Genomic DNA, 25690 nt, shown 5'->3' on the forward strand with positions numbered 1-25690 from the left:
CAGTACTTGAGTAAATAGCCGCTTTCACACCAAGTACTTTGCCGTACTTAGTTCCCAGCACTTAGTCCCGCCGAACTCTTTTAGTCCCGAAACTGTCCTAGTAGATCGCGTTCACACCGGAATAAGTTCCATGAGGGAGGATTACGCAAATGAAGCCACTGACGTCACTTCTTCTTCTTCTGCTTTGGGTTTACTGCAAACGACTTCACGGCGTATACTGCCACCCGAAGTCCGGGACTTTGTTAGTGTGGCCGACACACCCAGGAACCTTTTTCTCCCCAGGAAAGTCCCTGCTCTCTAGCAGGAACTATAGGTTCTAGTTCCAGATCTTTTTAGTGTGAACGCAAAATCCCAAGAACTATCGGAACTATTCCTGAGAAAAGTACTCCGGTGTGAAAGGCCCTATTGATATTAGCATTATCATTATTAGCATTAGCATTAGCCCAGCGCACCAACGGAGAGAGAATAACTTATGGCAACAAAAAATAAAACATGGGAGCGGTTGAGTGATGAGGAGGTGTCGGCGCTTCTGGCGATTTACCCGGGACTTTGGGGGGCGATTTACTGCCACCCGAAGTCCCTGGCCGTTTGTCAATCGCAAGGATGCTTGCTTGGTAGCACATGTCTTCCGAGTCACTTCCTTCAGAAGCTAGGCAAGAATCCTTCCTGGCATTCGGAAAACGAAGAGTGGAACAGGCTAGCAAGTGTGCAGGTGTGCGTCATATGAGAGGCCCCGCCCTACATTTTCCGCCACAGATTTGGGGAAATTGGTCCGTGCGCAAAGCATTGTGGGGATTTTAAGGACGCAAAGTCTACACATGTGCAGCCTCGAAATTAGCCCCAAACCAAGGACGCGGCCTCAGTGGAATTCCAAGTATGCTGGAGATTGGAACAGTCCTTCGGCGGCACTCGATGACGTAGCATCCTTGAAATATTGGCTTGGAAGCCAGTTTCCTTGAGATTGAGAAATGGCCCCGGAGTCATATGCCGTGAAGTTGTTTGCGGCCTGCTAGTAAACCCAAAGAAGAAGAAGTGACGTCAGCGGCTTCATTTGTGTAATCCTCCCTCAGGGACTTATTCCGTTGTAAACGCGATCTAGTAGGACGGTTCCGGGACTAAAGAGTTCGGCGGGACTAAGTACTGGGAACTAAGTACCACAAAGTACTTGGTTTGAAAACGGTTAATGCTAAATCAAAATGTCACCTTAACTCATGTCATTAGTCGTTGCATTGTCTGGTAAAGGAACATATGAGATGGTGACCGGGAACTGCGATGTCCAACTCCTCTCCATCTTTGAAATATGAAGTTGAAGTGTATGCTCTGACACAGCTGCAGCATTCTTGTTGTGAAATAATTTATGTTGTTTGACTCATTTGTAACACGGTGGAGGGTGATTGTAGTGATGGGACTCTGCGTTGATGTAGCAGCTGGATTAGGTCTGGATCCTTGGGATGTTGTGACCTCTGAGTGGAGCAGCTGGGTGAAGATCTTTATGTTGACCCAGTGGTTTGACCCAGGAGAGCGGAGCAGCCGGTGTCAGCGGTCTCACCTGGATCCTCCTGAGGTGAAGCTGGAACCATAACACGAGGAGGAGGTTCAGTGGAGACAGGTTTCATCAGGAGGGTTTAATGTTTCTTGTTGATGTTCTGCTGCTGATGCAAAATAGTTCACTGTTAAAGTAGTTCAATGTGAGAGGAGATTAAAGATGGATGGACCTGTTGGTCTGTTTAAGCTGCTCTTCATGAATCATCCACCAGAGGGCCGAGTGTTAGACTGACTGCTAGTTTCCTCTGTCGCTTTAAATAACTGGATAAGGTCACATCAGGTGAGGTGAGTTGGTGTCAGGTTGAAAAGTGTCTCCATGTTTGTTCCTAATGTTAAATATATTAGTTATTTACACATATGTCACCCAGGACTAAAGCACGCAAGATTATACATCTATTTTGTTTTCAAAGATATTTTAGATCATAATAAATGTCTGACAATTTTTGTATTTCTTGATATCTTTAATAATAACTTATTAATAATGTATTTTTTAACCATATCAGTAGATTTTATTTGAAAAGAACATGAAGATGTCAGGCAGGATAAAAGTTTTAGGAAACTCATGTGACAGTGGCTGAAAGGAAATGATGTCAAACTGGTTTGACTGATCAGCCTGTTGATGTGTTCCACCCTCCTTCAACTAAAATACAAAAAACATTTCCTTGTTGATTGGTTTTTATGAGCAATTTCATTTTGATAATATAACACAACAAGAAAGATCAGCTTTACAAAAATAAATATATTGAACCCCTTGTGCTTCTGTTCACACAGATACCTGGACAAAGTCATCGTCCTGAACTGAATATCAAATACATTTCCCTCTGAAAGACATCCCGACTCCATCTGCTGGAGAATAAAGGACACAACTGCATTCCTGCTGCTGATCAATCATCCTGTGACAGAGGTGAGAGAAAACCAAAGACTGTTTAAAGGAGGGAACGAAAGAAGATTTAGAGATTGTTGAAGACGCCATCAGAGGAGCCGAGATCTCAACACACACTTGGAGTGAATAAAGAAGAGAAGTGGAAAAACTGTGAGTTGGTGAGTCCTGCAAATATCTTTTTTTTAACTACACCAACAGATTTTAATTGAAATAAACAATATTATTTCATGCAGGAAAGAGGTTAATCAAGTACTGTAATGTTAATTACTTTAAATGAGACAAACTTGTGTCCTCCAGTAATCTGTTATGAAAGGAATCCACTCCCATATGTTCATGGACTTCAACAACTCTTGTATTTCCTCTGCAGAGATACATCAGTAAATCATCAGTGTGTGCTTCTGTACATGTTGAATAACTGCAGTCTGTCTCTCTTTACGCGTTGTAGTTATGAAGTTGAATGAAGCGTCTGGATTCAGAGATGATCATTCATGTTGTTCAGTGGAAAGCTGTTGTAAAGCAGAGAAACAGGCAGTGCAGTTTTAGTCTCACAGCTGGAAGATTTATTATGTTGAGTGAGTGACAGGCTGTACACTGACTGTTGGGCAGTGTGTCGATCAAGGACAAAGTTCACTAAGTGGTTTAGAGGCATTTTATCTGAGTATTTTATTGGAGCTCCTCATCACGTTGAAGGTTTATGGAAAGTGTTCCTGTCTAACAACTTCTGTGCATGTCTGAACTACACTCTCTCAGTGTGCTGGCTCTTGTGTAACTTTGTTTTGTGTGCACTCAAGTTACTGCTACAATAATCCTACATAAACAAAGGGATTTAATAGTATTTTCAGTAGAGATGTTATTTCTTTTTAGAGGCTGAAAACAAAAACTTTCACATCCTGAAAATCCTGTTGTTTAAAAACCCTTCACTCTCCTATTTATAAATTCTAAATATATGTAAGACATTATCTGAAAATGTATTTGTTACGTCCCTCTCTAGGGGTAGAGAGAAACAACACACACCAGTTGGAATTGGTATAATTATTATAAGGGGTTTATTTTATATAGCAGTGTAATCAAAGTGGCAGCCATGCAGCCTGGAACAAAAAGTAGGGCTCTAAACAGGAGTCTAGTTGCATACAATGGAATAAACACTATTTCACAAAATAAGAAATTAAACAAAACCTCACTTTAAAAGTGGTACAAACTAATAACGGAACTGAGCAAACACAGCGTTACCAAACAATCCAATTGATGCTACACTGTAAAAATAGATACAGGGGATTTTACAGTAAATTACTGGCAGCAAAGTTGCCAACAAGTTACTGTATTTTTACTTTACAGTAGCGATCTTGTATTTTGTTTACAGTATCAAAATCAGTGCTGTATTTTTATATTACTGTATATTACTGTAATTTTCTATGTTGCTGTATTCTCAAAAACAATATTTTACTGTGATTATACAATACTGGTATTGTGAAATAACAATACATTACTGTTCTGTATACAGTATAATTGTACAGTAGTGTATGCATTAAAACAGTATGTTACTGCAGTTCTCTTCAACCAATTTTAGATCCATGTCTCATTTGCAATAAACAAAAACTGGGACACAATTTAAATAAAATATGTTTATTGATTTCATTTCAATATTAAGTTCAATATGAAAAACATGGTAAAATAGGACAGTTCATGACAGATATAAATACAACAGTTTATGACAGATTACATTGGACAGTTCATGACAGATTCAAATACAACAGACCAATTAAAATACAAAATCACAAGTAGTGAGGTCACAACATCAAATCACAACAGTAGATCTTCTGTAATTATGTGAAAGTGAAAGGGTCCCCTGCAAGAGAAGTGGACAAAATGGAAAAGATTTTTATTTATTTTACTTCAAAACTGAAAAATTAAATAGAGAACCTACATGTATACCACACACACACACACACACACACACACACACACACACACACACACACACACACACACACACACACACACACACACACACACACACACACACACACACACACACACACACACACACACACACACACACACACACACACACACACACACACACACACACACACACACACACACACACACACACACACACACACACACACACACACACACACACACACACACACACACACACACACACACACACACACACACACACACACACACACACACACACACACCAATTATTACATTTTCATTGCACAAGATCGTAATGTATAACTCCACTTACTTCAGCCAAATGGAAAAGAGCCTCTTCTTTGTCCTTGAAATGTGCCATCATGACCAGCAGAGATCTTGGTTGGAGGATTCCTCCTCAATTCGGGTGAGGACCTTCTGAATCTCTCTCCTCCATTTGGTCCACTTACTGTTGAAGCTGTTTAGCCATATAATCCTGCTACTCAATCTCGAAATAAAATACACATTTTTAGGGAAAAAAACCCAGCAATAATAATGTTTAAACCTAAATAATCCGTTAAAGTTCACAGCGGTTCTCTCCTATTGCTCCTGATATTTTCACCCCAAAATATTGTACAGTCATAACAAAATTATACTGTAACATTACAGCACTATTTACAGTATTGCTGTAATATTACAATATCGTTTTTTAATTGCTGTATACATTTCCCACCTAAGGATAATATTGCCACAGTGCAGCAGCACTATGTGCATAGTGCTGCAATACTGTAATGCTACTGTACATTGTACAGTAACATTACAGTATTGCTGTAATATTACAGTGTGGTTTTAAAGTGCTGTATACATTTCCCGCCTAAGGATAATATTCCCACAATGCAGCATAATGTACAGTATCACACTGTATTACAAATTCAAAGTAAATTACTGTGGGTAATACAGCAATTTACTGCCTAGATTACAGATTTTTTTTTACAGTGTACGCTAACCAAAGCAAATCTAATCTCGTACAAGTTAACCACAGTTTACAGATTTAGTACCCAAACGAAGCGAGAGGCGTCTGTTCCCACAACAGAGCCTCCAGAGTGATTATTGTCCCCAAGCTTTGTAGTACTCTCCAGCAGGTGTGCGCCGGCTGGGCGCTGCGATTGGAGTGCGTCGGGCCCGGCGTGCTCCAATCACAATCCTCAGGGGCGGACCAGGAGATGGCAGCCAATGACATGAAGGCAACCGCATAGCTCATTTACATATACACACAGCTGAAAACACTCAGACAGATTAATGAGCAGGTAGAAGGCAGGATCCGTACAGTAACAGTATTGTTTCAAAAACAAATGATAATTATTTATTTTGCAGGTGTTTGTCTCTAAAAAGGAAATCCAAAAAGTGTTGAAATGAACCCATGTGGTATAATAATAATAATAATAATAATAATAATAATAGCTTGGATTTATATAGCTCCTTTCGTGAGACCCAAGGTCGCTTTACAGAGAAGAACAGGAGTAGAAACAAACATAACAAAAACAAAAGGCAGTCAGACAAACAAAACAACAAATAGATTAGGGGCCAAAAGCCTTAGCAAATAGATGGGACTTGAGGGCCCTTTTGAAGGCGTCAAGCGTGGGGATGTTGCGGATCTCTGCAGGGAGAGCGTTCCAGCGGGTGGGGGCTGCCACACTGAAGACTCTGTCCCCGAAGGTTCGCACGTGGCGGAGGAGGTCCGATAAGTAGGCTACTGGGGGGCATGAGCATGGAGGGACTTGTAGGTGAGCAGGAGGACTTTGTAGGATATGCAGGGCTTGACCAGCAGCCAGTGGAGGTGGATGAGGGTGGGAGTGATGTGGTGCCAGGGCTTTGTATGTGTGAGTACCCTGGCAGCAAAGGTTTGAGCATACCGTCCAGGGTTTTGTTGTGGACTCCAAACAGGACACCATTGCAGTAGTCCAAGCGGGAGGTGACAAAAGCATGATGTATTATCCTTAATACCACTGAAAGGGTGAAGATATGATCATATGAATAAATGGGAGTGAAAAAGTGTCAAACACACATTTGACTTTAATGTCATGAAGAAGCTTAATCTTAAAATAGTGTTCAATATAATGTGGTATGATCCTTAAGACCAATGAAAGGGTGAAGATATGATCAAATGAATAAATGAGAGTGAAAAAGTGTCAGGAAGAAAAACAAAAACACTTGAGTTGATAGAATTGATGTAGATATTAGGATTATTATTTTTACATTTACTGTGATAAATGTTGAAAATAAATATGAATGAGCTTGCTCATGTTTTGAAGAAATATTCTCAAAATGAATTGAACATACATTTAGCCATTTTGAATTGTATTGACAGAGAAAACACGATAAACAAATAAAAACTGAACAGCAGCTCTGGTTCCTAACAACTCACATTTAGAGAGTAGCTTTACTCCAACTGGATGATATGAACACAGAGAGACAGACGTGTTGGCAGAACATGTTTCCTGTTAGTGACTGAAAAATAAAACCATGTGAAACTGGTTTAGTGTCACTCAGCCTGTTGAAATGTTGAGTCCTCACTGGAGGACAAAGGCACGATCCTCTCCTTTTCTGTGGCATTTTATGAGCTTTTTAATACTTGACTAAGTGGATAAAGCATAAAGGAGCAGTTTGTTTATTGAGCTGTCCCATAGACTAAGTCTGACTCCTGCAGGGGCCGGAGTTTGAAGCCTGACAAAAAAAGTACGTCTGCTGCAAGTCGCCCCTTTTCCCCTTCTTTCATTAAATAAATGCAAAAAGCAGAAATAAATTATCTTTAACATATTCTTTATTAATTATTTTATATTTTGAGTACGTCCTCCAACGGATAAACAAGTCATAAAGATGTCAGACAGGATAAAAGTACAAGGAAATACATTTTAGTCAGCCAGTTGAAATGTTATACCCTCCATTGACTGAAATACAACAACCATTTTCTTGTTTGTTGCATTTGATTAACTTTTATTCTTATGACAATGAAAAATATAAGATTTCACTCAAATGTTTTTAACCTTTTGTGTTTCTCTTCACACATACCTGTTCAACTGCATTGGCCCAACCTGAATACCAAAGTTCATTTCCCTCTGAAAGACATCCTGACTCCATCTGCTGGTGAATAAATGACATAGCAGCATTTCGTGCTGTTGATCAATCATCCTGTGACAGAGGAGAGAGGAAACCAAAGATTTAGAGATCGTTGAACAGAGCTGAGACGCCATCACAGGGTGTGAAATCTTTGCTGGAAAACACACAAGTTTGGAGTATATTAGGGGAGAAGTGGACAGAAAACTTTAGAAATAACTTTAAAATCAAATGGCTGAGAAAAACCCTCTTCTTGAAAGTTTACTGAGCTGCCATGTGTGTTCAGAGACTTTCAGAGATCCTGTGTCTCTGGGCTGCAACCACAGCTTCTGTTCGAGCTGCCTGCAGACATTCTGGGAACAAAGTAAGAACAAAAATTGTCCTATTTGTAAAAGAAAGTCTTCAAAAGGTCTTGCGGTGAACTTTGCTCTGAAGGAGCTGTCTGACTCCTTTGCTGAGAGACAGAAAGCTGGATCATCTGAGACAGAGAAAGGAGAGAAGAAGGTGGAGGTGGTGTGTAGTAAACATCAAGAAGAGCCTACATTGTTCTGTAAGGATGAAGAGAGAGCTGTGTGTCCTGTCTGTGACTTTTCTCTCCACCAGAGTCACAAGGTGGTTCCTGTAGAACAAGCAGTCAGTGAGCTGAAGGACCTGCTGAGATCTGACTTAGAGTCTCTGCAGGACAAGAGGGACACATACAAAGGAGTGGAGACAACATATAATGCAGTGATTCAAGGTTCCAAGAAGCAGCTGCTGTCCACAGAGAGGCAGATCAGAGCAGAGTTCATCAAGCTCCATCAGTTCCTGAAAGAGGAAGAGGAGTCCAGACTGGCAGCTCTGAGGGAGGAAGAGGAGCAGAAGGGGAAGACTATCAGCAGAGAGATGAAGAGCATTCAGGAGCACATCTCCTCTCTGTCACACAGTATCTCTGCTGTTGAAGAAGAGCTGCAGAAACACAACGGGCCCTTCCTCAGCAGTTATAAAGCCACTCAGAGCAGAGCCAGAGTCCAGAGCTCACTGTCAGACCCACAGCTGCTCTCAGGAGCGCTGACAGATGTGGCCAAACACCTGGGCAACCTGTCCTTCAGAGTCTGGGAGAAGATGAAGGACCAGGTCCACTTCAGTCCTGTCATTCTGGACCCAAACACTGCAAACAGCTGGCTCTCTCTGTCTGATGATCTGACCAGTGTGAGACGTGGAGACAAACATCAGCAGCTTCCTAATAATCCAGAGAGATACACTAACAATGCTGATGTTCTGGGCTCTGAGGGCTTCAGCTCAGGGAGACACAGCTGGGAGGTGGAGGTGGGAGATCATCCTGCCTGGAATATAGGTTACACTAAAGAGTCAGCTGACAGGAAGGGAAAGATATTTGTCTCACCAAAATATGGAATCTGGTGTTTAGTGCATCGCAGTGGAAAATACACTAATGGTTCTGGTGAGACTGTCAGAGTGAAGAAGAATCTCCAGAGGATCAGAGTCCAGCTGGACTATGACAGGGGGGAGGTCTCCTTCTACGACCCTGAAGACAAGACTCACATCTACACTCACAGAGACACTTTCACTGAGAAACTCTTCCCATATTTCTGTATTGGAGCAGCTGGTGATGCTAAAACTGCTGATATCAAAATCTATCAAACTGAGATTCCTCTGTGATGCTCAGGAGTGTTGGTTCAGACTTTATTCTGACTTCACTGTCCGTCTAGATCTCTTTGAAATAATCAGGATAAGAAACAGATGATCATCAGATCATAATTTGAGTCTTTCAAATGTCTTAATGTGATCATGTTTTATTTACATCTTTAAACATTATATTCAAAGTCTCAGTGTAAAAAAACAAATTGATTGTTTATTTTTATTGTTTATATTTTGTTATACTTTTTTATTGTGTGTTTATAATTTTCATTTAATTTACTGACATTTTTTTGAATCTGAAAATCATTTTTAAATACATTGAGGCATGATTGATGAATGCTCAACATTTTAATCCAAAATCTTTAAATAAATAAATAGATGTTCTGTTTTTCTTTTTAATCAATGTCCTGAAAATGTTTGATTGTGTTTTTTGTGTGAATTATAATAAAAACTAACAAATCAAAGTTGTTAATTCTCCTTTTTTTCACATCTTGTTTCTAGTCAAACATCATTATAGCAGTATAAGATAATATAACAACGTAAGATATTTGTAGGACTCTTAATGAATTATGTTTAGACATGGGTATGTTGTTTTACTCCCAGGAGTAATTGAAGTGGAGTATTTCCGTACTGTATATATGAACAATAACATTTCTGGCAATTGAAAATGTCCATTTTATTATTAACCTAAAGGGAATTATAGCTGTACAATTAAGTTTAGTTTTATTCAGAAACATGTCTATAAGCTTGAGTTTCTTCAGGGTACATCTGTCAAATAGCCATGTGACAAATTACAGAGAATATTCATGATGAAAGATAATTATATAACAAACCTTTACAATACAAAAATTAATAATCTGAACATCATTTTAATGATCTAATCTCTTATTCAATGCATTGCATCCCTTCATGAATCTCTTTTACCCTTTACATTAGTGGACAGCCAAACTCATTAAATGTGTTTCCTTGTGTGAAGTCATGTGACGGATGAACCTGCTGTAAACAAAGAAGCTCCCACCCTGATGAAGGAGAGTCAGCAGAAAACATGTGAGGGGTAAAGCATGGCATACTGGAGCTGTGCAACGGGTTTGATTTGATGGAGCTGTTTTGATTCTCACTTAGAAACAGTCAGGAGTCACATTTCCCTTTCTCCAACTCCACTGCAGAATTATAACATATACAAAGTAGATTCAAAAGAGAGGAATGCTTTACATACTTTCCTGCAAAACACACATGTATTCACTTTGATACTTTGTCTTGAGTTAGTTAAAACCCAGCTGATCCAGTTGTTGATCAGCTGTTTGATTTAAAGCTGTAATAAACCAGCCTCATTGAAGGGGGCATTACTGAGGGTTTCTACACACACTGTCTCAATGATTTGCTCTGGAGGAAAGTTTTCACTAAGGATGTTCTACTTTCACTATTACATGTATTAGTTGTGTAACCTACTGAGTGCAGTTTTAAGAACATGTACAAATGTGCAACATGTGAACCACATCATAATATGTGATTGCATGGTCACGTTTCACTTCCCGTAAACACCACAAGATGAAGACAAAGTCAAGATGTGTTTAACTGCTGGATCATTTTGAACATTGAACATGTTATTTATTTCACTTATGGATAATATTGTTTCATGCACAGGTTGATCAATAGCTATTTTTATTTTAATACATATCCTTCACAAAAACGCCATCCTGTTTGACAGACATACTGTATGTCCAGGGAATCTAAGAGATGAATCTCTGCTGTAGCTCTCGTTGTCGCTTCATCAGAAACAAAGTGGTCAAATCATCTCAAACACATTCTTCAGATTGCATTATATCTTAGACATGAGTCGTTCGGCTCTTCACAGTCCAACTGTGGTTTTGAGCTGCTCTACTATCATGAAAACTGGTTGAACACGTTATTAAAACAGAATCAAGAAAAATACTTTTTGCAACAATCTTTTCATTTTCTGTTATCTCATTCCTTCCTGTCAACTAGAGTTAGAGAAAAACTCAGCTGCTACAAACATACATACAGGGTAACATAAGTATCTGTATGAGTGCAGTTTTTCTTTCCTCACACCAAACACTTTACATCACAAACATTTACAGTTCAAATACAAATCAGAATCAGCTCCTTCACGTTCTCTTGAAGCACCGCCTCCAGGAAGTAGTCTCTGTTTAATGAGCCAATTAGGCTTTCCCCTCTCATTCTGAACAGGTCACCCCCAAACATCAGAGGAAGGCTGAAGATGGGAGCTCCCTGGTAGATGGCCTCTGGAAGTGTGTTGGTGACCTTCTGATGTGACCACTCAAGCTCTGATATCTCCTCAGTGTAAAGTAATTGTTGATCTAATTCCTTTATTTATCGCTATAAACATACAAATACATTCAAACATTAGGATCTATACATGTTCTGATCTTAATTTGTGTTGTGCCATCCGACCTCTGCAGCTCATCCAGAATGCAGCGGCTCGTCTGGTCTTCAACCTTCCTAAATGTTCCCAGGCCGCTCCTCCGCTCCCTTCACTGGCTTCCGGTAACTGCTAGAATCCACTTCAAGACACTGGTACTTGCGTACCATGCTGTGAATGGATCTGGCCCTTCCTACATCCAGGACATGGTTAAACCGTACACCCCAGCACGTGCACTCCGCTCTGCATCAGCCAAACAGCTCGCTGCACCCGCACTGCGAGGGGGACCCAAGTTCCCATCAGCAAAAACACGTGGGTTTGATATCCTGGCTCCAAAATGGTGGAATGAGCTCCCCATTGAAATCAGGACAGCAGAAAGCTGACACATCTTCCGGCGCAGACTGAAAACTCATCTCTTTCGACTCCACTTCGAGCGATAGAATTATTAACAAAACACTTATATACTAACAAAGGACTGGCTTATCTAAAGCCAGTTGAGTAGCACTTGAAATGTTTTAGCTCTATGAAACCTGATGTACTTATATGATTCTGTTTTCTTCAAGTTTGTATCTTCTTGGTCCAATGCACTTATTGTAAGTCACTTTGGATAAAAGTGTCAGCTAAATGTAATGTAATGTAATCTCTTCACGTTAGGACACATTGAAGTATGCCTTGTTTACATATATCTCCCTATGTCAGATATTTCTCTCCAAAATATAGTCTCATGACATAGACATGAAGAAGTGTGGGCCCACAGCTGATAGGAGTTAAGACTGGCCCAGTGTCCTCTGACATGACGGGGAGATAGAAAGTCTTTCGGTCAAAATAAGAGACAGTGATCATACTGCTGTCTTGCCTTGCCCTGTTTCCATTTGGAAAAAGAGAGGCAGTGTTTCAATATTGATGGTGGAATATAACGTACATGTTTATCCCCTCTTCTCCTTGTGAAAGATCCAACAATCTTTCAGGGTCAGACATCCCGTCGGTTACCTGCAAGTGTCTTTGATTCTTATTACAATGCTCATTAAGATATTCCTTTACATTGAGGAGAAGCCCCCACGATGTCCCCAAGCTCTCAGTAATAATACATATATTCTCCATAAAGTGCTGAAGTTGTTGAGGGTTTTCATTTGTCAACAATGTTGGGCATGGTGGGACGAGGGGACCTCAAAGAAAAGTCCGTTCTCATCAACCAAATATCTGCTGCCTGAAGGAACTCTTCACAGTGGACGCTAGGACCAAAGTGACGGTGGACAAATGGTGTAGTGAGGCTCTCTTATTAACCTCATTAATAAGTAATATCCAGAGGTGGAAAAAGTACTCTTGTACTAGAGTAAACGTAGAAGTACTCATATCTTGTACTAGAGTACAAGTACCAAAGTATTAACATCAAAATATACTTAAAGTAGTAAAAGTACTCATTATGCAGATCAGCCCATTTCAGAGTAATATATGTATTATATGTTTTGATTATAATTATTGATTGAAAAAAATATGTTTATCATTGCAGTGGAACTTATTTAAGTCCTGATTATGTTTGATATCATTTATCCAGATCTGCGAAGTAACTTAAGGTGTTAAATAAATGTAGTGGAGAAAAAGTACAATATTTACCTCTGAATTGTGATGGGGTAAAAGTAAAAAGTAGAATAAAATGGACATAGACACGTTAAGTACACAAACCTCAGAATTGTACAAAAGTACAGTACTTGAGTAAATAGCTGCTTTCACACCAAGTACTTTGCCGTACTTAGTTCCCAGCACTTAGTCCCGCCGAACTCTTTTAGTCCCGGAACTGTCCTAGTAGATCGCGTTCACACCGGAATAAGTTCCCTGAGGGAGGATTACGCAAATGAAGCCACTGACGTTACTTCTTCTTCTTCTGCTTTGGGTTTACTGCAAACGACTTCACGGCGTATACTGCCACCCGAAGTCCGGGACTTTGTTAGTGTGGCCAGCACACCCATGAACCTTTTTCTCCCCAGGAAATTCCCTGCTCTCTAGCAGGAACTATAGGTTCTAGTTCCAGATCTTTTTAGTGTGAACGCAAAATCCCAAGAACTATCGGAACTATTCCTGGGAAAAGTACTCCAGTGTGAAAGCGCCTATTGATATTAGCATTAGCATTATTAGCATTAGCATTAGCCCAGCGCACCAACGGAGAGAGAATAACTTATGGCAACACAAAATAAAACATGGGAGCGGTTGAGTGATGAGAAGGTGTCGGCGCTTCTGGCGATTTACCCGGGACTTTGGGGGGCGATTTACTGCCACCCGAAGTCCCGGGCCGTTTCTCAATCGCAAGGATGTTTGCTTGGTAGCACATGTCTTCCGAGTCACTTCCTTCAGAAGCTAGGCAAGAATCCTTCCTGGCATTCGGAAAACGAAGAGTGGAACAGGCTAGCAAGAGTGCAGGTGTGCGTCATATGAAAGGCCCCGCCTTACATTTTCCGCCACAGATTTGGGGAAATTGGTCCGTGCGCAAAGCATTGTGGGGATTTTAAGGACGCAAAGTCTACACATGTGCAGCCTCGAAATTACCCCCAAACCAAGGACGCGGCCTCGGTGGAATTCCAAGTATGCTGGAGATTGGAACAGTCCTTCGGCGGCACTCGATGACGTAGCATCCTTGAAATATTGGCTTGGAAGCCAGTTTCCTCGAGATTGAGAAATGGCCCCGGAGTCATATGCCGTGAAGTTGTCTGCGGCCTGCCAGTAAACCCAAAGAAGAAGAAGTGACTTCAGCGGCTTTATTTGTGTAATCCTCCCTCAGGGACTTATTCCGGTGTGAACGCGATCTAGTAGGACGGTTCCGGGACTAAAGAGTTCGGCGGGACTAAGTACTGGGAACTAAGTACGGCAAAGTACTTGGTGTGAAAACGGCTAATGATAAATCAAAATGTCACCTTAACTCATGTCATTAGTCGTTGCATTGTCTGGTAAAGGAACATATGAGATGGTGATGGGGAACTGCGATGTCCAACTCCTCTCCATCTTTGAAATATGAAGTTGAAGTGTACGCTCTGACACAGCTGCAGCATTCTTGTTGTGAAATAATTCATGTTGTTTGACTCATTTGTAACACGGTGGAGGGTGATTGTAGTGATGGGACTCTGTGTTGATGTATCAGCTGGATTAGGTCTGGATCCCTGGGATGTTGTGACCTCTGAGTGGAGCAGCTGGGTGAAGATCTTCATGTTGACCCAGTGGTTTGACCCAGGAGAGCGGAGCAGCCGGTGTCAGCGGTCTCATCTGGATCCTCCTGAGGTGAAGCTGGAACCATAACACAAGGAGGAGGTTCAGTGGAGACAGGTTTCATCAGGAGGGTTTAATGTTTCCTGTTGATGTTCTGCTGCTGATGCAAAATAGTTCACTGTTAAAGTAGTTCAATGTGAGAGGAGATTAAAGATGGATGGACCTGTTGGTCTGTTTAAGCTGCTCTTCATGAATCATCCACCAGAGGGCCGAGTGTTAGACTGACTGCTAGTTTCCTCTGTCGCTTTAAATAACTGGATAAGGTCACATCAGGTGAGGTGAGTTGGTGTCAGGTTGAAAAGTGTCTCCATGTTTGTTCCTAATGTTAAATATATTAGTTATTTACACATATCATGTCACCCAGGACTAAAGCACGCAAGATTATACATCTATTTTGTTTTCAAGGATATTTTAGATCATAATAAATGGCTGACAATTTTTGTATTTCTTGATATCTTTAATAATTACTTATTAATAATGTATTTTTTAACCATATCAGTAGATTTTATTTGAAAGGAACATGAAGATGTCAGGCAGGATAAAAGTTTTAGGAAACTCATGTTACAGTGGCTGAAAGGAAATGATGTCAAACTGGTTTGACTGATCAGCCTGTTGATGTGTTCCACCCTCCTTCAACTAAAATACAAAAACCATTCCCTTGTTGATTGGATTTTATGAGCAATTTCATTTTGATAATATAAAACAACAAGAAAGATCAGCTTTACAAAAATAAATATATTGAACCCCTTGTGCTTCTGTTCACACAGATACCTGGACAAAGTCATCGTCCTGAACTGAATACCAAATACATTTCCCTCGGAAAGACATCCTGACTCCATCTGCTGGAGAATAAAGGACACAACTGCATTCCTGCTGCTGATCAATCATCCTGTGACAGAGGAGAGAGAAAACCAAAGACTGTTTAAAGGAGGGAACGAAAGAAGATTTAGAGATTGTTGAAGACGCCATCAGAGCAGGCGAGATCTCAACACACACTTGGAGTGAATAAAGAAGAGAAGTGGAGAGACTGTGAGTTGGTGAGTCCTGCAAATATCTTTTTTTTAACTACATCAACAGATTTTAATTGAAATAAACAATATTATTTCATGCAGGAAAGAGGTTAATCAAGTACTGTAATGTTAATTACTTTAAATGAGACAAACTTGTTTCCTCCAGTAATCTGTTATGAAAGGAATCCACTCCAATATGTTCATGGACTTCAACAACTCTTGTATTTCCTCTGCAGAGATACATCAGTAAATCATCAGTGTGTGCTTCTGTACATGTTGAATACCTGCAGTCTGTCTCTCTTTACACGTTGTAGTGATGAAGTTGAATGAAGCGTCTGGATTCAGAGATGATCATTCATGTTGTTCAGTGGAAAGCTGTTGTAAAGCAGAGAAACAGGCAGTGCAGCTTTAGTCTCACAGCTGGAAGATTTATTATGTTGAGTGAGTGACAGGCCGTACACTGACTGTTGGGCAGTGTGTCGATCAAGGACAAAGTTCACTAAGTGGTTTAGAGGTATTTTATCTGAGTATTTTATTGGAGCTCCTCATCACGTTGAAGGTTTATGGAAAGTGTTCCTGTCTAACAACTTCTGTGCATGTCTGAACTACTCTCTCTCAGTGTGCTGGCTCTTGTGTAACTTTGTTTTGTGTGCACTCAAGTTACTGCTACAATAATCCTACATAAACAAAGGGATTTAATAGTATTTTCAGGAGAGATGTTATTTCTTTTTGAGGCTGAAAACAAAAACTAAGATAATGAGAAATCTGTATTTTAAATACATTTAACTTTCATATCCTGTTGTTTAAAAACCCTTCACTCTCCTATTTATAAATTCTAAATATATGTAAGACATTATCTGAAAATTTATTGTTTCAAAAACGAATGATCATTATTTATTTTGCAGGTGTTCGTCTCTAAAAAGGAAATCCAAAAAGTGTTGAAACGAACTCATGTGGTATAATAATAATAATAATAATAATAATAATAATAATAATAATAATAATAGCTTGGATTTATATAGCTCCTTTCGTGAGACCCAAGGTCGCTTAACAGAGAAGAACAGGAGTAGAAACAAACATAACAAAAACAAAAGGCAGTCAGACAAACAAAGCAACAAATAGATAAGGGGCGTTCCAGAGAGGGGGGGCTGCCACACTGAAGGCTCTGCCCCGAAGGTTCGCACGTGGTGGGGCATTTGTGGGCGGAGGAGGTCCTATAGGTACTGAGGGGCATGGGCATGGAGGGACTTGTAGGTGAGGAGGGGGACTTTGTAGGATATGCAGGACTTGACCGGCAGCCAGTGGAGGTGGATGAGGGTGGGAGTGATGTGGTGCCAGGGCTTTGTATGTGTGAGTACCCTGGCAGCACAGGTTTGAGCATACCGTCCAGGGTTTTGTTTTGGACCCCAAACAGGACACCATTGCAGTAGTCCAAGCGCGAGGTGACAAAAGCATGATGTATTATCCTTAATACCACTGAAAGGGTGAAGATATGATCATATGAATAAATGGGAGTGAAAAAGTGTCAGGAAGAAAAACAAATACACTTGAGTTGATAGAATGTATGTAGATATTAGGATTATACATTTAGAGAGTGTTTATCTTTACTCCTTGATAAACTGGATGATATGAACACAGAGAGACAGACGTGTTGGCAGAACATGTTTCCTGTTAGTGACTGAAAAATAAAACCATGTGAAACTGGTTTAGTGTCACTCAGCCTGTTGAAATGTTGAGTCCTCACTGGAGGACAAAGGCACGATCCTCTCCTTTTCTGTGGCATTTTATGAGCTTTTTAATAATTGACTAAGTCGATAAAGCATAAAGGAGCAGTTTGTTTATTGAGCTGTCCCATAGACTAAGTCTGACTCCTGCAGGGGCCGGAGTTTGAAGCCTGACAAAAAAAGTCTGTTTGCTGCAAGTCGCCCCTTTTCCCCTTCTTTCATTAAATAAATGCAAAAAGTAGAAATAAATTATCTTTAACACATTTTTTATTAATTATTTTATATTTTGAGTACGTCCTCCAACGGATGAACAAGTCATAAAGATGTCAGACAGGATAAAAGTAAAGTATAAGGACATACATTTTAGTCAGCCAGTTGAAATGTTATACCCTCCATTGACTGAAATACAACAACCTTTTTCTTGTTTGTTGCATTTGATTAACTTTTATTCTTATGACAATGAAAAATATAAGATTTCCTTCAAATGTTTTTAACCTTTTGTGTTTCTCTTCACACAGATACCTGTTCAACTGCATTGGCCCCACCTGAATACCAAAGTTCATTTCCCTCTGAAAGACATCCTGACTCCATCTGCTGGTGAATAAATGACATAGCAGCATTTTGTGCTGTTGATCAATAATCCTGTGACAGAGGAGAGAGAAAACCAAAGATTTAGAGATGGTTGAACAGAGCTGAGACGCCATCACAGGGTGTGAAATCTTTGCTGGAAAACACACAAGTTTGGAGTATATTAGGGGAGAAGTGGACAGAAAACTTTAGAAATAACTTTAAAATCAAATGGCTGAGAAAAACCCTCTTCTTGAAAGTTACCTGAGCTGCCATGTGTGTTCAGAGACTTTCAGAGATCCTGTGTCTCTGGGCTGCAACCACAGCTTCTGTTCGAGCTGCCTGCAGACATTCTGGGAACAAAGTAAGAACAAAAATTGCCCTATTTGTAAAAGAAAGTCTTCAAAAGGTCTTGCGGTGAACTTTGCTCTGAAGGAGCTGTCTGACTCCTTTGCTGAGAGACAGGAAGCTGGATCATCTGAGACAGAACAAGGAGAGAAGAAGGTGGAGGTGGTGTGTAGTAAACATCAAGAAGAGCCTACATTGTTCTGTAAGGATGAAGAGAGAGCTGTGTGTTCTGTCTGTGAGTTTTCTCTCCACCAGAGTCACAAGGTGGTTCCTGTAGAACAAGCAGTCAGTGAGCTGAAGGACCTGCTGAGATCGGACTTAGAGTCTCTGCAGGACAAGAGGGACACATACAAAGGAGTGGAGACAACATACAATGAAGTGATTCAAGGTTCCAAGAAGCAGCTGCTGTCCACAGAGAGGCAGATCAGAGCAGAGTTCATCAAGCTCCATCAGTTCCTGAAAGAGGAAGAGGAGTCCAGACTGGCAGCTCTGAGGGAGGAAGAGGAGCAGAAGAGGAAGACTATCAGCAGAGAGATGAAGAGCATTCAGGATCACATCTCCTCTCTGTCACACAGTATCTCTGCTGTTGAAGAAGAGCTGCAGAAACACAACGGGCCCTTCCTCAGCAGTTATAAAGCCACTCAGAGCAGAGCCAGAGTCCAGAGCTCACTGTCAGACCCACAGCTGCTCTCAGGAGCGCTGACAGATGTGGCCAAACACCTGGGCAACCTGTCCTTCAGAGTCTGGGAGAAGATGAAGGACCAGGTCCACTTCAGTCCTGTCATTCTGGACCCAAACACTGCACACAGCTGGCTCTCTCTGTCTGACGATCTGACCAGTGTGAGACATGGAGACAAACATCAGCAGCTTCCTGATAATCCAGAGAGATTCACTAACAATGCTGATGTTCTGGGTTCTGAGGGCTTCAGCTCAGGGAAACACAGCTGGGAGGTGGAGGTGGGAGATCATCCTGTCTGGAATATAGGTTACACTAAAGAGTCAGCTGACAGGAAGGGAAATAAATTTGCCTCACCAGAATATGGAATCTGGTGTTTATCACATCGCAGCGGAAAATACACTAATGGTTCTGGTGAGACGGTCAGAGTGAAGAAGAATCTCCAGAGGATCAGAGTCCAGCTGGACTATGACAGGGGGGAGGTCTCCTTCTACGACCCTGAAGACAGGACTCCATTCTGCACTCTCACAGACACTTTCACTGAGGAACTCTTCCCATATTTCGGTATTGGAAAAGCTGGTGATGCTAAAACTGCTGATATCAAAATCTATCAAACTGAGATTCCTCTGTGATGCTCAGGAGTGTTGGTTCAGACTTTATTCTGACTTCACTGTCCGTCTAGATCTCTTTGAAATAATCAGGATAAGAAACAGATGATCATCAGATAATAATTTTAGCCTGTAAGATTTCTAAATGTTCAGAAAATGTGATCATGTTTTATTTACATCTTTAAACATTATATTCAAAGTCTCAGTGTAAAAAAACAAAGTGATTGTTTATTGTTATTGTTTATATTTTGTTATACTTTTTTATTGTGTGTTTATAATTTTCATTTAACTCACTGACATTTTTTAAAATCTGAAAATCATTTTTAAATACATTGAGGCATGATTGATGAATGCTCAACATTTTAATCCAAAATCTTTAAATAAATAAATATATGTTCTGTTTTTCTTTTTAATCAATGTCCTGGAAATGTTTGATTGTGTTTTTTGTGTGAATTATAATAAAAACTAACAAATCAAAGTTGTTAATTCTCCTTTTTTTCACATCTTGTTTTAGTCAAACATCGTTTTTATAGCAGTATAAGATAATATAACAATGTAAGATATTTGTAGGACTCTTAATGAATTATGTTTAGATATGGGTATGTTGTTTTACTCCCAGGAGTAATTGAAGTTGAGTATTTCCGTACTGTACATATGAACAATAACATTTCTGGCAATTGAAAATGTCCATTTTATTATTAAGGGAATTATAGCTGTACAATTAAGTTTAGTTTTATTCAGAAACATGTCTATAAGCTTGAGTTTCTTCAGGATACATCTGTCAAATAGCCATGTGACAAATTACAGAGAATATTCATGATGAAAGATAATTATATAACAAACCTTTACAATACAAAAATTAATAATCTGAACATCATTTTAATGATGTAATCTCTTCTTATTCAATGCATTGCATCCCTTCATGAATCTCTTTTACCCTTTACATTAATGGACAGCCAAACTCATTAAATCTGTTTCCTTGTGTGAAGTCATGTGACGGATGAACCTGCTGTAAACAAAGTAGCTCCCACCCTGATGAAGGAGAGTCAGCAGAAAACATGTGAGGGGTAAAGCATGGCATACTGGAGCTGTGCAACGGGTTTGATTTGATGGAGCTGTTTTGATTCTCACTGAGAAACAGTCAGGAGTCACATTTACCTTTCTCCAACTCCACTGCAGCATTATAACATATACAAAGTAGATTCAAAACAAAAAAGAGGAATGCTTTACATACTTTCCTGCAAAACACACATGTATTCACTTTGATACTTTGTCTTGAGTTAGTTAAAATCCTGCTGATCCAGTTGTTGATCAGCTGTGTGATTTAAAGCTGTAATAAACCAGCCTCATTGAAGGGGGCATCACTGAGGGTTTCTACACACAGACACGTGACTGTCTCAATGATTTGCTCTGGAGGAGAGTTTTCACTAAGGATGTTCTACTTTCAATATTACATGTATTAGCTGTGTAACCTACTGAGTGCAGTTTTAAGAACATGTACAAATGTGCAACATGTGAACCACATCATAATATGTGATTGCATGGTCACGTTTCACTTCCCGTAAACACCACAAGATGAAGACAAAGTCAAGATGTGTTTAACTGCTGGATCATTTTGAACATTGAACATGTTATTTATTTCACCTATGGATAATATTGTTTCATGCACAGGTTGATCAATAGCTAAAACGTCGGCGCTTCTGACTTTGGGGGGCGATTTGCTGCCACCCGAAGTCCCGGAGTCATATTCCGTGAAGTTGTTTGCGGCCTGCTAGTAAACCCAAAGAAGAAGAAGTGACGTCAGCGGCTTTATTTGTGTAATCCTCCCTGAGGGACTTATTCCGGTGTGAACGCGATCTAGTAGGACGGTTCCGGGACTAAAGAGTTCGGCGGGACTAAGTACTGGGAACTAAGTACGGCAAAGTACTTGGTGTGAAAACGGCTAATGATAAATCAAAATGTCACCTTAACTCATGTCATTAGTCGTTGCATTGTCTGGTAAAGGAACATATGAGATGGTGATGGGGAACTGCGATGTCCAACTCCTCTCCATCTTTGAAATATGAAGTTGAAGTGTACGCTCTGACACAGCTGCAGCATTCTTGTTGTGAAATAATTTATGTTGTTTGACTCATTTGTAACACGGTGGAGGGTGATTGTAGTGATGGGACTCTGCGTTGATGTAGCAGCTGGATTAGGTCTGGATCTCTGGGATGTTGTGACCTCTGAGTGGAGCAGCTGGGTGAAGATCTTCATGTTGACCCAGTGGTTTGACCCAGGAGAGCGGAGCAGCCGGTGTCAGCGGTCTCACCTGGATCCTCCTGAGGTGAAGCTGGAACCATAACACAAGGAGGAGGTTCAGTGGAGACAGGTTTCATCAGGAGGGTTTAATGTTTCCTGTTGATGTTCTGCTGCTGATGCAAAATAGTTCACTGTTAAAGTAGTTCAATGTGAGAGGAGATTAAAGATGGATGGACCTGTTGGTCTGTTTAAGCTGCTCTTCATGAATCATCCACCAGAGGGCCGAGTGTTAGACTGACTGCTAGTTTCCTCTGTCGCTTTAAATAACTGGATAAGGTCACATCAGGTGAGGTGAGTTGGTGTCAGGTTGAAAAGTGTCTCCATGTTTGTTCCTAATGTTAAATATATTAGTTATTTACACATATGTCACCCAGGACTAAAGCACGCAAAATTATACATCTATTTTGTTTTCAAGGATATTTTAGATCATAATAAATGGCTGACAATTTTTGTATTTCTTGATATCTTTAATAATAACTTATTAATAATGTATTTTTTAACCGTGTCAGTAGATTTCATTTGAAAAGAACATGAAGATGTCAGGCAGGATAAAAGTTTTAGGAAACTCATGTGATAGTGGCTGAAAGAAAATGATGTCAAACTGGTTTGACTGATCAGCCTGTTGATGTGTTCCTCCCTCCTTCAACTAAAATACAAAAACCATTCCCTTGTTGATTGGATTTTATGAGCAATTTCATTTTGATAATATAACACAACAAGAAAGATCAGCTTTATAAAAATAAATATATTGAACCCCTTGTGCTTCTCTTCACACAGATACCTGGACAAAGTCATCGTCCTGAACTGAATACCAAATACATTTCCCTCTGAAAGACATCCTGACTCCATCTGCTGGAGAATAAAGGACACAACTGCATTCCTGCTGCTGATCAATAATCCTGTGACAGAGGAGAGAGAAAACCAAAGACTGTTTAAAGGAGGGAACAAAAGAAGATTTAGAGATTGTTGAAGACGCCATCAGAGGAGGCGAGATCTCAACACACACTTGGAGTGAATAAAGAAGAGAAGTGGAGAGACTGTGAGTTGGTGAGTCCTGCAAATATCTTTTTTTTAACTACATCAACAGATTTTAATTGAAATAAACAATATTATTTCATGCAGGAAAGAGGTTAATCAAGTACTGTAATGTTAATTACTTTAAATGAGACAAACTTGTTTCCTCCAGTAATCTGTTATGAAAGGAATCCACTCCTGTATGTTCATGGACTTCAACAACTCTTGTATTTCCTCTGCAGAGATACATCAGTAAATCATCAGTGTGTGCTTCTGTACATGTTGAGTACCTGCAGTCTGTCTCTCTTTACGCGTTGTAGTTATGAAGTTGAATGAAGCGTCTGGATTCAGAGATGATCATTCATGTTGTACAGTGGAAAGCTGTTGTAAAGCAGAGAAACAGGCTGTGCAGCTTTAGTCTCACAGCTGGAAGATTTATTATGTTGAGTGAGTGACAGGCCGTACACTGACTGTTGGGCAGTGTGTCGATCAAGGACAAAGTTCACTAAGTGGTTTAGAGGTATTTTATCTGAGTATTTTATTGGAGCTCCTCATCACGTTGAAGGTTTATGGAAAGTGTTCCTGTCTAACAACTTATGTGCATGTCTGAACTACTCTCTCTCTCAGTGTGCTGGCTCTTGTGTAACTTTGTTTTGTGTGCACTCAAGTTACTGCTACAATTATCCTACATAAACAAAGGGATTTAATAGTATTGTCAGGAGAGATGTTATTTGTTTTTAGAGGGCTGAAAACAAAAACTAAGATAATGAGAAATCTGTATTTTAAATACATTTAACTTTCATATCCTGTTGTTTAAAACCCCTTCACTCTCCTATTTATAAATTCTAAATATATGTAAGACATTATCTGAAAATGAATTGTTTAAAAAACGAATGATCATTATTTATTTTGCAGGTTTTGTCTCTAAAAAGGAAATCCAAAAAGTGTTGAAATGAACTCATGTGGTATAATAATAATAATAATAATAATAATAATAGCTTGGATTTATATAGCTCCTTTCGTGAGACCCAAGGTCGCTTAACAGAGAAGAACAGGAGTAGAAACAAACATAACAAAAACAAAAGGCAGTCAGACAAACAAAACAACAAATAGATAAGGGGCGTTCCAGAGAGGGGGGGCTGCCACACTGAAGGCTCTGCCCCGAAGGTTCGCACGTGGTGGGGCATTTGTGGGCGGAGGAGGTCCTATAGGTACTGAGGGGCATGGGCATGGAGGGACTTGTAGGTGAGGAGGGGGACTTTGTAGGATATGCAGGACTTGACCGGCAGCCAGTGGAGGTGGATGAGGGTGGGAGTGATGTGGTGCCAGGGCTTTGTATATGTGAGTACCCTGGCAGCACAGGTTTGAGCATACCGTCCAGGGTTTTGTTTTGGACCCCAAATAGGACACCATTGCAGTAGTCCAAGCGGGAGGTGACAAAAGCATGATGTATTATCCTTAATACCACTGAAAGGGTGAAGATATGATCATATGAATAAATGGGAGTGAAAAAGTGTCAGGAAGAAAAACAAATACACTTGAGTTGATGGAATGTATGTAGATATTAGGATTATACATTTAGAGAGTGTTTATCTTTACTCCTTGATAAACTGGATGATATGAACACAGAGAGACAGACGTGTTGGCAGAACATGTTTCCTGTTAGTGACTGAAAAATAAAACCATGTGAAACTGGTTTAGTGTCACTCAGCCTGTTGAAATGTTGAGTCCTCACTGGAGGACAAAAGGCACGATCCTCTCCTTTTCTGTGGCATTTTATGAGCTTTTTAATAATTGACTAAGTGGATAAAGCATAAAGGAGCAGTTTGTTTATTGAGCTGTCCCATAGACTAAGTCTGACTCCTGCAGGGGCCGGAGTTTGAAGCCTGACAAAAAAGTCTGTTTGCTGCAAGTCGGCCCCTCTCCCCATTTTTCATTAAATAAATGCTAAAGGCAGAAACAAATGATCTTTAACATATTCTTTATTAATTATTTTATCTTTTGAGTATGTCCTCAAACGGATAGTCATAAAGATGTCAGACAGGATAAAAGTATAAGTTTCGAGGGGTTTTTACAATGAAAACAAAGAACGTAACAAGACACCTAAAACATGACTGTGCTCTTCCAGACTGTTCTGTTTGTGTGACTCTAAACATAAATACTGTAAACTCCAACTCTTATGGAGAATCATAATGCTTAAAATCACAAGGAAGTACAAGTCGAAATAAAACGTTGAGTTCAAAGGTACTGCAATAAAAAAGAGGAACAGAGCTAAGATGAATGCTCAGTTCTGATTGGTCATTTGGACCTTCTGCATGCAATAAGACCAAAGTCTAAAGATAGTGAGGGCTGTAAAGCTTCAATGGATATAAGCTCATTGAAACACACATTTGACTTTAATGTCATGAAGAAGCTTAATTCAATTCAATTCAATCTTTATTCCAGACTCATGGTCCATATCACATACAAAAGGACAAAATACACAACAATAAATAAGATTAAAAAGCCGAACCAAATGAAAAACATAAAATTAGTCCAATCACAGCCAGCCACACATGCTCACTGTCTGTAGAGGCTGTTGCGCTAATGTCTCCAAATCATGGAAGAGAACCGAGTAGAACTCTTCACAGGGTTAATTAAAATAGAGATAACACGATTGTCTGACACTTCTCGGCGACACATGAAT

The 25690-nt window shown here is 40.0% G+C and overlaps 2 protein-coding genes and 1 long non-coding RNA gene across 6 annotated transcripts; 2 read left to right on the plus strand and 1 right to left on the minus strand.

Annotated features, from left to right (window-relative positions):
• The first annotated feature begins 1285 nt into the window (after positions 1-1285).
• LOC307018074 (nuclear factor 7, brain-like) lies at positions 1286-20048 on the plus strand. Of its 4 annotated transcripts, XM_079648137.1 has the most exons (4): positions 1286-1564; positions 2317-2586; positions 15524-15793; positions 18009-20048. In XM_079648137.1, the coding sequence occupies exon 4, from the start codon at positions 18289-18291 to the stop codon at positions 19711-19713; it is 1425 nt and encodes a 474-aa protein (XP_079504263.1). In that variant the 5' UTR covers positions 1286-1564; positions 2317-2586; positions 15524-15793; positions 18009-18288; the 3' UTR covers positions 19714-20048. The 4 variants fall into 4 exon arrangements, with proteins under 4 accessions (XP_079504263.1, XP_079504265.1, XP_079504262.1 ...); XM_079648136.1 differs by lacking the exons at positions 1286-1564; positions 2317-2586 and adding an exon at positions 14641-14768; XM_079648138.1 differs by lacking the exons at positions 1286-1564; positions 2317-2586 and adding an exon at positions 14788-15034.
• LOC307018092 lies at positions 4036-5433 on the minus strand. Its single transcript, XR_013802329.1, has 2 exons — positions 4686-5433; positions 4036-4274 (listed from the first exon to the last, which is right to left on the minus strand). It is a non-coding gene; the product is annotated as an uncharacterized lncRNA (long non-coding RNA).
• LOC307018076 (nuclear factor 7, brain-like) lies at positions 7423-9492 on the plus strand. The gene has a single exon (XM_079648141.1). It carries the CDS (start codon positions 7697-7699, stop codon positions 9119-9121), a length of 1425 nt encoding a protein of 474 aa, XP_079504267.1. The 5' UTR covers positions 7423-7696; the 3' UTR covers positions 9122-9492.
• Positions 20049-25690: the final 5642 nt, after the last annotated feature.

The sequence above is a fragment of the Notothenia rossii genome, assembly GCF_949606895.1.
Source record: "Notothenia rossii genome assembly, chromosome: 9".
Taxonomy (NCBI): Eukaryota; Metazoa; Chordata; class Actinopteri; order Perciformes; family Nototheniidae; genus Notothenia; species Notothenia rossii.

Excerpts from the sequence above, each read along its gene's own strand:
- LOC307018074 (XM_079648137.1), top strand. The coding sequence starts at position 18,289 with ATGGCTGAGAAAAACCCTCTTCTTGAAAGTTACCTGAGCTGCCATGTG.
- LOC307018076 (XM_079648141.1), top strand. The coding sequence starts at position 7,697 with ATGGCTGAGAAAAACCCTCTTCTTGAAAGTTTACTGAGCTGCCATGTG.